Source organism: Rhea americana, unplaced genomic scaffold (genome assembly GCF_003343005.1).
Source record: "Rhea americana isolate MKP2758 unplaced genomic scaffold, rheAme1 scaffold_175, whole genome shotgun sequence".
Classification (NCBI taxonomy): domain Eukaryota; kingdom Metazoa; phylum Chordata; class Aves; order Rheiformes; family Rheidae; genus Rhea; species Rhea americana.
This window is the reverse complement of record NW_028185872.1, coordinates 1,049,792-1,061,585: the sequence shown is the minus strand read 5'-3', so window position 1 is coordinate 1,061,585 and position 11,794 is coordinate 1,049,792. Positions and strand designations below refer to the sequence as shown.

The 11,794-nt window shown below is 53.0% G+C and overlaps 1 protein-coding gene across 3 annotated transcripts in view; it reads right to left on the bottom strand.

The window, feature by feature from the left end:
• The window catches only part of NXN (nucleoredoxin), a 76,597-nt gene that overhangs the window by 10,684 nt on the left and 54,119 nt on the right, over window positions 1-11,794 (bottom strand). For all 3 annotated transcript variants that reach the window (XM_085301310.1, XM_085301309.1, XM_085301307.1), the window contains 4 exons: window positions 8,602-8,719; window positions 6,975-7,108; window positions 6,389-6,489; window positions 5,464-5,570 (listed from right to left, as the gene is read on the bottom strand). In XM_085301310.1, the coding sequence (XP_085157436.1) occupies window positions 5,464-5,570; window positions 6,389-6,489; window positions 6,975-7,108; window positions 8,602-8,719 (460 nt within the window). The remainder of the gene's footprint in view (window positions 1-5,463; window positions 5,571-6,388; window positions 6,490-6,974; window positions 7,109-8,601; window positions 8,720-11,794) is intronic.

The following is an 11,794-nucleotide window of genomic DNA, read 5'->3' as shown; positions in this document are numbered from 1 at the left end:
TTTTTTTTTTTGGGGGGGGGGGGGGGGGATTGCCTGAGACACAGCCGAGACACGACCAGAGCTGCCCAGCACCTCAGTGCCTGCAGGACGCTGCGGCACCAGCAGAACGGCAAACGGACACGCAGGCAGCTGGAGAAACGCTCTGCAGCCGGAGCCCAGTTGCCCCCCTCTCCCGGGGAGCCGGGCGAGCMGAGCAAGGCAGCCGGGAGCCCGCGGGCCCGGGTCCGCTGCGGAAGGAGAAGCGGCGGTGATGCCAGCGACCGGGGCGCAGAGGGGCAGGCGGGCGCTCGGGCGGCCCCGACCCGCGCCGGGTCACCCTCTCGGCGGAAAGGGCGGGCGGCCGGACCGCAGGAGCAGGAAATCAGAGCGGCACCAGGAACAGCTCACGGGGGCGACTTCGCTGGGAAACAGGCTGCTGCYCTCTCTTCGGGGAGAGAAAGCAACATCCCGAAAGGAAGGCAGGAAGGGGGCAGAAAGGTGGCGTCAGGCCCCAAGAGATGGGGGTCCGGGGCCGGCGCTCGCGTCACGCTCCCTGTCCGCTCCTCAGCCCTCGGGCTGCGATCCCACRGCCCTCGAGCACCCCTCCTCGTGGCGGCTGGCGAGGAGGGCAGGCAGCTCCGGCCCCCCTCGCCTCGCCGCTCCCTCAGCCCAAACCACCGTTTTAAAGCTCATTTGTTAGAACGGCTCCGCAGAGGCGTTTTCTGCGCAGCTGCTGCCAGACTCGCTCACGTGCCTCTGAAACAGTGGGTTACTCACAAGCCTTCCGGACCCGAGGCACGGCGCGGGAAGGACACGGCCGCCTGTGCGCGCCGGGGCTGCCCGCGCGCCCCGGCGCGGTTACATTCCCCTCATTCCAGCCCAGACAGCGCCGCTTCACATTGCTGCCTCGCATTCCTCGCTGGGGAGGTGCGAGCTGCCCGCGCCGYGCCGCAGGGCCGCGGCTGGCCTCACAAACCCCACGGGTGTGCCAAGAGAGCGATGGTAAATCACAGAAAGGCTTATTCATTACCTGCTGGTATTCAGGATAGCTCCAGGGCAGGGACAGGTTAAACAGGCCGGACTTGGGAAACTCACTCCAGCCCTATCCTGCAAGGCCCAGGAGAGCAGGAACCATTCCTGAAGCCAGGAGAAGCACGTGACGACCAGCACCCCCCAGGACCGGGACCTTGGTGCATTTACGAGTCCCATCTCCATGCCAAATGCCTGCCTTTTGGTCCTCTCCAGACCTGCACTGCACATCTGAAACGCAGGCAGCCAGCCAGCCTGCAAGCCAGCAAGCTTAGGTTCATCCTCAGCGGGGCCACGGCCGCTCCTGTGCGTCCCTTTGCCAGGCACCCTGATAAATCCAATACAGCACAGAAAAGATTTCAAATCAGCTTTGTAGACCTCTGAAATTAAAGGTCCTGATTTTGACACCTGGATTATTCTGCAAGAGYGATCCTGCAGTCACCAGTGATTTCACGTACAATTCAAAGCATTTAGACTTTACCCGATTTGCAGATGCAAACACACGGCAAAGCACCCAGCTGCTAAAACTTCCTACTGCAAATACAAAACGTGTCTCGTTTGCAAGAGGGGCAGATCAGTGAGCCCAGGTACCACCCCTGCCCAGCAGCCCCTACAGGCAACCCCATCTCACGCCTGCTAACCCAGCCATTTCTCCTCCTAGACGCTCACATGAGCCCCTTATTCACCCACCTACATCCACTACTGATTTCTTTAGTGCCTTTCGGGGACTTTGGTAATTGCCGTGAGTCGTAACACCAGAATCTACTTATCAAGAAGAATCGTAAATCAGATATTCCACAATGAATATTGTATAAGCACAGATCAGAATTAGCATAGATGGGCTTGGTTTCATTTTATGCATTAGCAAATGGATTCGATTCCCACAGGGCTAGCTTTTCATGAAAACATAGGGGCCAAACGATTTGTTACTGAGCTTGACAATACATTTATTTATATATATATTAAAACCCATATCTGACATGGAAACCTTATCTGCATTAAATCTGCTGGCTGGATAATCAAATCACTGTGAAAAAACACTCAGAGAATACACCAACTGCAACACAGGCTGGGGTTTTTGTTGTTTTTTTCATCCCTGCAGAAGAAAGCTTTAGCAATCCGGTACAGGAAACCTTTCCTAGCAGTAATGTCCCCGTCGTTCCCACCAGCTGGGCGGCAGGAGTGACCTGGGGGTCTGGAACAAAGCCCAGGGCAGAGAGGAAACAGATTTTTTGAGTCCCCCCAGCTGACCGCAAATCCCAGAGAGCTGCGTGGAGCCCATGGYGGATTTTCAGGAACCCGAAATCTCTTCTAAGACACACAGCAATGGGGRGCAATTCGTATTTGGGCATAAATTTTATTACTGCTCCCTGTGCCACCAGAAGGAGAGCTCGCGTTAAGGGACTTCATCTCGGGCAGCTGCCCCRCGGCCCGCGAGCAGCACGCACAACGCAGAATCACTTCTGAACAAGCAGGATACAAGAAATGACTCTCTTGAGACAGTGCTGCACCCAGAAGCAATTTAATATAGGTGGCTATGGTACAACCCACCGACTCCACACGGGTTTTGAATAGAGGCATTCAAGCAAACCCAAATAAAGCAACTCAACCTACGTTTCCCACCCCCCCGTTTTTTTTTTTTTTTTTTTTGAATGCTGTAGGGGCCAACACAGGACTAACACAAGAGAGCTGCCCATCTTGCTGCTTTCCACCGCTCAGGAACTTAAACAGTTTGAGAAGACAATTTTGTTGTCTCAGCCCTAGGAACAGCCTGCACAGGCCTTAGAGGAGCAGCGGGAAACACCCCGCGCACCCACGCTCCGTGCAGGGGCTGCTCCCGGCTCCCCGCGCCGCGCGGGAGGACCGGCCGGCTGCAGCGACCCCGCGCCCAGGCAGGGGCTGCTCCGCGGCGCCACGGACCAGCGGYCTGGCGGGTCACACGGATGGAGAGCGACGATGACCACGGGACAGAAGCATGCCAACGAGCATACCTAAGGAGGTCAGAGCTGAACATACCACCGCTCCGTTTTACTGGAGATYTGCAAAAAGCAGAAAGCCAGCACGACCATTAGAAAGGCAGAAGAGTGGGAAGGCTGGCAGCTGCAAGACGCCGCTTCCCCGCACCAGCGTTTGACGAGGGGGCCTTTGCCACCGCATCCCGACAGGACACGCTCGGACGCACTAACGAGGGAGAGGCGGGAGAGACGGGGCGAGCGGGCGTCTGCTAAGACGTGGGGCCGGGGCATGCTACGCACACAAGGGACAGGGAAGCCTGGAGATGAAACCAGTAACGCTGATCAGAAAAACGGTGATGGGAAAATGCAGAGACAGCACGAAACCATCACGATGCCACCGTGGGCTCGCAGCGGGTCGCTCGCTGCCTCGGATCTGTTACTGCAGCCCAAGGGGACCCTAGGAGAGGCAGCAAGAGACGGCTTGCGAGATGTTTGAGAGCACCAAAGCTCTCCATTCTGGGAAAGGCCGATCAGATGACACGGATCACATTTTTCTTCTACATGGGATGCCCAGCGGTGGAGATGAGAAGAGCCCGGGACATCTCGCTCGGTTCGCGGCAAGCCCTGGACCCCGCCAGCGCGGCAGCCGCTGTGCGAGCTGTGCCTGGGGACAGACGGGCTCCTGCCAGCGCYGCGCTCGCGAAGGCTGGCCCCCAAGGCAGCGCGGGGAGGCAGGCRTCGCCGCCGGAGAACCACGGCCTCCGCGGAGCCGCCCGAGCGTTCGCCTTCACCCAGCCCTCTCCCGCGTCGCCCGGCACCGAGCCCGGCCCGGCCCCGCCGGCGCCCGGCAGAGCCCGGGCAGGGCAGGCGGGCGGGACGGGGACGCCGTCGCGCTCCCTTCTGCCGCCACWTCTCGAAGCGGCTCTGCGGGTCRCAGCTCCCCCTTGCCGAGAGGTTCCCGCCGYCCAGCGCGGCCGCGACGCGCGGCGYGGAGGGGCTTGCAGTCAGACCTGCCCACGTCCTGGAAAAGCAGCCCCAGAGCTCCCCCCATTCCCGAAGGGTAACCTGGGAGCCACCCCGGCCGGCGAAGAGGGTCAGGGCGCAGAGGAACAGCAAACATTTACATTCTCAGGTCAGCGCACAACGAAGAGAGACGTTTAAGGAGCGAGCGGCTGGCGTTGAAAGCGAAGCTGTTGTCCCCGTTCCCGTGGTTACGGCATGCCTGGCGCTGCAGGGTCCAAGTCTGGACACCTTATTTACAGAAAGTCCCAGCGAAACTGGCAGCCGTCCTGCGCAGCACGGCCGAAACCAGCGCCGGAGAGGTTTGTAAACAGGCCGGGGGAAAGACAGATGAAACCGGAATGCTTCTGCCTCGTGGGAAGGTAATTAAGAAGCAAACTGCTGGCTATTTAAAGCAGGCTGACGGCTATTCTTGGTTTCAGGTTGGAGAACAGGGCACAGCAACAGCACCTGAGCTCACTCCAGAAGACCCCAAGGAGGGATCATTTCTCCTGCCCACCGAGCTTCGGCCAAGCRCTCAGATCACAGAAACTATCATATTAATGCCAACACGGATGAATAACCTGAACTGAAGGGTTCGGGTCATTCTGGCACCCTCTCACTGACGAGGYTTCACAGAAGCGACGCAGGCAAAGCCAGGAAGGCACGCAGCGACCACCACGAGGGTTCAGCCAAGTCCGCAGGCCCCTGGCCGCCTTTGGCAAGGCTGCTCCTCCGCTGGTGCCTCCAGCCTGCACCCATCCAACTGCCTCTGGGCTGAAGTCGATGAGAAACACGCACCATCCGGCAAGACTGGACGCTCCAAATCCTCCAGACCCTTAAGCACAGGGAGAAACTGCGGGTACATACGGAAGACTCCCTTGCCAGCCATTTACCTCACACCTCACCACGCTGCAGTTTGTCCTCTGCACGAACAGCGTGTCAGTCCCAAGGGGGCTGCTCTGAGCTCTTATCTTCAGGACACTTTGAAAACACCCAGACAGACTCTCTCCCCCTGCCCCTCAGAGCAGCCAAGGCTGCTGCAATTCTGGCACCGACACACACAGTAAAGGCGAAGCCATGGTTTACATCAAACAYGCACTCTTCTCTAACTCACGTCACTAACATAAACCAGATGCCATCTTCCTCGGCCTCTGCGGAGAGCGATGGCCTGCCTCTGCATTGCATAGAACAGCAAGAAAATGAAATTTAAACCTTCAAGAAAAGGCAAAACAAATACATCAATAATTAGGCAGAAAACATCCAAGCCAAGTTTCCAGGAAGAATTAGGTTGTTTATGGAAGTCCTGTTTCAACTAACAGCCTGCCTGGCAGGTGGTAGGAATGCGAGTTTGCAGAGGGCAGAAACATGAAGCAGCTCTGCCTGGGGCACTCTGCTTTGCTTTGCTCTTTTCTTGTTTTAGTTAAACAAGAGGAGACATTACAAATATTCAACAAAAGCAGCAGAAAGGAGAGCCGTGCACCAGCAGGCCCTTTCCTACCTTGTATGCCGTAGAGCCGATTCAGGCGCGATCGTCTGGCCTCATCAGTGTATGGGACAGCTAGCCAGGGCATCTCGCTGAAATACTGCTTGAAGGAGTCCTCTGACCTGTGCAACGGGAACAGCACATGGGATCCAGCCTGCAGCCTCCTTACCTGCCACACACTTTTTCCTCTTTAAACATCTGGCCTGCAAAGATCTTCCTCCATTCCAAGTCCCACCTCTAAGGACTGCTGGCAGATAYAAATTTGGGGAGAGCTGTACCACGTTTAAAGCCCACAGTCCCTCTGGAAAGGCTCTGCAGTGCATTTTTTTTCCCAATAAAATATTTCAGACTCTCCAGGGCATCTGAATATCAATCTGCTGTGACAGCAGCAGCTCAATCATCTCTCAGATCTCAGACCCAAAAGCCACACAGTAAAATAAAAAGCTGCTCCCTGGACAGAGCTTGCTCTCCATCCTGCGGCTGTCCTCACTGATCCCCCGTTTCAGTTCTCTGCAGGGCAGAGTGTGAAGGACTCGGACAGCCTTTCTGACACCAGAGCCAACTTTCTCTAGCACATGGAAATAAACCCCCAGCACCTCCACCTTCCTCCACTGCTATCTTAATGCCTAAATTTCAGTCTTCAGCAGGTCCCTGTACTCCACTATGACTGATTTAACTGTCTTCTCTAAGGCGTCATCCCATATCTGGAGAATTCCTCCCCCCCCCCCCAAATCAGACTACTTGAAGGAAACGCAGGCGCGAACGAGCCTTGAGCTGCCTGCAGTCATTCACAGCTCTCCTCGACTGAGAGGCACAAGCTTCTCCTAGGTTCTCAGCAGCACGAACACCCTGCTCTGCTCATCCCTCCACTCCACAAAGCRCAGACCTTTTCAGCTCTGGGCAGTCGGCCCATCTGCACAGAGCATTAGTGCTTCCTTACCTGTCTGCACTAACGAAGAGTATCTCAAATTTCTGCCCTGCCTCCTTGATTTTCCGGTAGGACTCCACCAGGACCCTTGTGAGGCTTCGGCAAGGTGGGCACTGCAAAACATGATGTGGACGTGAGCACGCTGTCCCCTGTCTCCCTCAGAGGGCTTCACTTGCACCCAGCTTTTATAAACASGGCTCAGTGAGCTAGATACTATCAAAACCCAGTCATGATCTCATATTTTCTGGAGCGTCAGGAAGCAGCCTTGCTGCCTAGAATGTGCCTGGTGCTTCTGGCAACAGTTCCCTGAATCAGTAAGTTGCCATTGAAACCTCTGTCTTTTTAAAAATCTGTAAACTTTTCCCCCTTTGAAGGGCCAGCTGAGGATGACATCCAACTGCAATGCTGATGGCTTCTCCCAAAAGCACCAAAGCTTCTTAACTGCTCGCACACTGATTGGCAGAATGTCTTCATCCTCCCTCTGCCCACCAAGCTCTCCAGGGACTGGTCACCTTGCAGGAGCTGCAGAAGAGATCTCCAGAGCTTAAGCCATTCCCCAAGCTCACTCCAGTTGCTCTGCAAAGTGCCTACTACTCACCCAGTGTGCTGAGAAATAGACCCCAACATGAGAGCCCTCCAGGACGTTACTGTCTAGGGACTGGCCGTTGTTCCTAAGCAGAGGCCCGGCTACAACTTCACTGAAGGGTTTTGGCCCCCAGGGGAACTCCAGACCTAGGAGAGTTTGGGATGGAGGAGGAAAAAAGACACAAAACAGCAAGATGCACGTAAAGCATTTACAGTTTGAAAAAGTTTCACTAGAAGAACATCTTATGTTCTGCCAAGATACGGGCGATCCTATATGGGAGCTCTATTGAGGTTTCTCCTCGTACAAGTGGGGTACAGAGTTACTCAGCTGTGCAGGCCTCCTGACACAGAGCCCCTTGCCTGATGCAGGGAAGCTGAGCTCTGCACTGAACCCGTCAGTCACCTCCATCCCACACGTACACTGCATCCTCACCCACGTCAAAGCAACTTCTGCTTCATGAAGCCTCTTCTGTTTTTGTGCCTGATGATGAATCTTTTCCTTATCAACGGAGTTGGTTTTAACAACAGAGGGCAAGGTGGTGCACGTTCAGGAATGCGGTCAGACCATCTGCCGCTTACAGATAAGGATGCTCTGCCCATTCCTGACCTCCCATCCACCCTGCTTCTCATCAGCTGCAATTCTATAATAATCAAGAAGCAGATGGTGCAGGACTCATTAGACCCATCGTCACAACTTCACTTCCTCTGTATTTAAGGCTTGAATCATAGCAACTCCCTGTGTCACTGAGCTGTTTTTTTCCAAAGGTGGACATGCAGGTACTTCTGGAACTTAGTTTACCCCTGTCCCCCAAAGAAAGCATGTSTATATATGCATAAACACGTGCTCCAAAGCATCTGCTGCCAAATCCCAGAGCAATCAATCTATATATTCAGCTGTAGCTGAGGAACCGTCGCAGATGGTTCAGACCACAACTTGTACTTGCCACACAGTTCCTGCCACCTGATTTATACCTAGTCACTGTTTTCATATCTTGCATGACAAAATGACGGGTTAGTAGTATATTTGCATTGACAGGCTAACAGCTGAATGACAGGTCTGCCGGTTTCTTTTTCTGCAGACTCTACAAATAAGGGCACATATTTTGCTCATTTTGTTTTTTGTRAATTGGAAGAAGATGAGATTTAACATTAACTTTCAGAACTGTAAGGCTCAGAAACAGAAAATAGTAGCAATTTTCTGTCTCACTCGTAAATAATGAGGGAATTCATTATCCTAACCGACCATGATATCTGTGATCAAAACCTGTTCAGTATTTTGGAAAGCCACTGTCCTAAGTTAGTACGGCAAGTCTGGGCCCTCAGTCAGTCCATGTACTTTCACCAGTGAAAAATCTGAACTTAATGTTTCAGTTAGTCTAACTTTTYCTCATTAGCACTTCAGACAAAAATCCTGGAGGGAAAAACCTTTGTTCTTTTCAATAACCAAAACCAAAACATGAGATCTAACAGGAACGATGCAGAGAATTTTTTGCTGAAAATAAAGCAGYGCCTTGGATTAGTTTAGTATGGTAATAGTTGCTTGCTTCCTTTTTTCACTTCCAAGGCAAAGGTAAGTGAACTAAAATAAAAAGACAACTGCTTGCACAGGTTAGCATGGCACACAGGCCTCTAGGTCTTACCTTCAGGGTCATCTCGGATTACCAGGAGGCCGTTCCTGCAGACCACCTTCCCAGTGGAGGCATCGATAAATATCAGGGAAGGGATGTTGGAGACTCGGTACTTGTTCCACAGTTTCAGCTGGAAAAGAGATCGGGAGGGAAGACAGGGAGAGAGGACAGGTAAACTTAGCGGCTTGAACAGGAACGTTTTGGGACATCAGCATCTCTCAGAYGAGAGGCCAGAGCTCATGCTTCAGTAACACATCTGAAGGCATCTCTCTGGATCCCTGGTACAGCCTGGACTTCCAGTGCCTGGGAAGACACGCTGTATCTCTTCTGCACGACTCTCTCGTTTTGGGAGGGTGGAAAGGGCTGGGAGCGGGGATCGCAGCTTGTCGCACCTCTGCTGCAGGCTTGCCACATGGCGACGGGCAAAGAGTTTCTTCTCTTACGGCATTTGCTTCTTTGCAAGTAAAATGGGGATAATATTTACCGTCTCTGTACTGTACTCTGAGGTCTTTGTTTAGAAGATGTTGTAAGCACAAATACTTTTAATGCCACTGTTCTGAAGCAATTTGTAACGCTTCCCTGGCTGCTTCCTCCCCTCCCATTTCAATGTTCATTAAACAAACCTACAGCTCCTGCCAAGACACAGCCATGCCGAAAAGCAGGCCAACGCACAGAAACATGATTCTGCTGCAACTGGGGCTTCCTGGTTTGGTTCCCAGGAGCTGGTTAATGGGTTTGACATCAGTCTGGGGGCTGCGTAACACAGCTCATCTATAATGCACTGCCAGCCTCGCAGCCTTCCTCCGCCGGCTCCAGACAAAAGCTGCGCAGGCTGCAGCAGCCACGCTGCGGAAATCCCGGGCTAGATTTCGGCGTTTCCTGGTCATCGCGATTAGCAGCACAACTCGCGTCCAYCCAAACGAGGGACATGTGGCACTTGGCGTCATGCAATTCTAGTTTGACATTTCTCAGCATWTGCTTCAGGCAAATGATTTCAAGATTAACCAAACTAAAAAAGCTCACGGGAACGCAGAGGAACAAGACGACGACAGCTGCTGGCAAGACCCAGCTTGCAGGTGCACGCAGCGCTGGGCAAGCCTGCGTTTCGTAACCTCTCGTGGCCTCCTCTAACCACGCCAGTGCATCTTCAACAGGAATTAAAAGCAAGCGATGGCTGCGGTCAGAGGAGCCAGTCTCAGAGCTGTGAGTAGAGGAGCTGTTCTCATCCCTGCGTTTAGTTATGTTACTCCAAGAATTTCAACCTAGACAGCACAGCAGTGAATTATCAAACTCTTAAATAAAATCAAATCACAGTACAGAGCCAKAAGGGAAGGAAATGAATCATTAGCTTCCCCTAACATCAAGTAATGTTCTGCAAACCCTCCTTGGCTCCATATATTTACAGTTCATTGGGGCCAGCAGAGAACCAAGCCCAGCAACGTGAGAACTGGGGAATGAGGACATCAGCCACCCCCCAAAATGGCAGTGCTAGGGACACACTGAGCACTGTCCCTGTCCCTTCCAGAACCGGACCCAGAAACACCCCACAAGCCCTGGCACTGCTCACCTCATCCTCTCATATTGTAATAGGACCCAAACGTTTCCACTGCAAAAGAGGCCACAGCTCTGCAGATCACTGTCTCTATTTAGAAATTAGAGATGATCCCATTTCTCAAGATTTGAACAATCTTGGAACAAGACAAACGAGCGCAGGAAGGGCTGCAACATTCAGACAGAGCAAACTGAACCYCTCTGTATGCTTAACTAGAGATCTAGGTGAGGGAGAAAAGTCACAAAGCCATTTAGATTTTAATGGCAGCATATGAAATATTTCTTCCAAAATATTTTTTGTAAAAAGATATGTGAATGAGGCTTTGTGAGCTGGCCTAACTGCAACRTGGTGTTATCAAAATCCTCTTGGGTCTGAAGGAAAATATTAACCAGATCCAAGAAGATTTTATTAATCTCCATCTGCTAAGACCTGGAGAAATACAATGCTTTGTGCCCTACCCCCCTGGCCTTAGATTCCTAATACACAGATTTCTTGGGCCAAGCTGACTCATTTTTAATGCTGATGTACAAACCAAATGGCCTTGGGCATTAAAAAAAGGAGAAAAAAAATGCTGCTAAATGCAAAACAGTCCCTTTACAACAAGCGTGTTCAAACCACAGAAGGTAAAATCCAATTCTGTGAAGTTTAAGGGGTGGAGAAAAGCTCTTTATAAGGATCACAAGCATTTAAGAGGGTGTTGCAAACAAGGAAGAAATTACAGCTAGGAATTGGATAGCTCTCTTTAAATAGTTACTTAAGTTTTACTTCATTTTGCCAAGTCCTTTGTATATGGAAAGCAGCTCCCCTTAGGGCACTACAGTGTATTGTAGCAGTTTTGCTTGGCTGAGAGAACGGACGGGGTCTGCACGTCAGAGCCAAGCAGGCTAAATCAACTCTCTGCTACTCACAGGAAGGGGGCTGGGATACCCCAGATAAGGGGAGAAAACCAAACGAGACCRGCTCCAGCTGGAAGCGCCGGAGCGAGCGGCGCGCGCGCCCGGCCGGCTCCGCGCGGTCTGCGGGGCCCAGCGCCCGGCCGGCTTTGGCCCGGAGCTGGCCCTGGGTCTTCTCAGGACGCGGGGAGCTGTTAGGTCCCGCCGGGCCCGAAGCGACCACGACCAGCGAGTACGTCCCCGGGGCTGCGAGAGGCTCCAACCCGAGCCCCGCCGGGCGCGCTAACGGCTCAGCAGAGCGACGCCAAAACGCAGCCAGGACTGCCGGGCTTGAGCCCGCATCTGCACCAGCTGCCAGGATCCCGCGGCGCCCGAGCAACCCCACGCAGGCAGCGACCCCAGCTGCTCCAAGGGCTTCAGGGCTTCCCGCACGCTGAGCACTGCTTACAACTCGTAGCGATTCGAACCACATGAACGACCCAAATTCGGGACGAAAATCTCTTCTATCACCCTATTTACCTGCCTCAATACCGCAGCCTGAGAGGTTCAATCAGTTCAGGTTCCTGAGGAGTATTGCACAGGTTCTAATAAATCAATTCCCTTGGGAAAGGCTGCAGAGCTACAGCCTATTTGCTGGCTTATCCTTTAAACCCATGGTAAAGACATGGATGAACAAACACGACGACTGCAYTTAAGACCACTGGAACGGGGCTGCCATTTTAAACCCGGTTATAAAAAACCGGAATTGCAAATTAGTGGT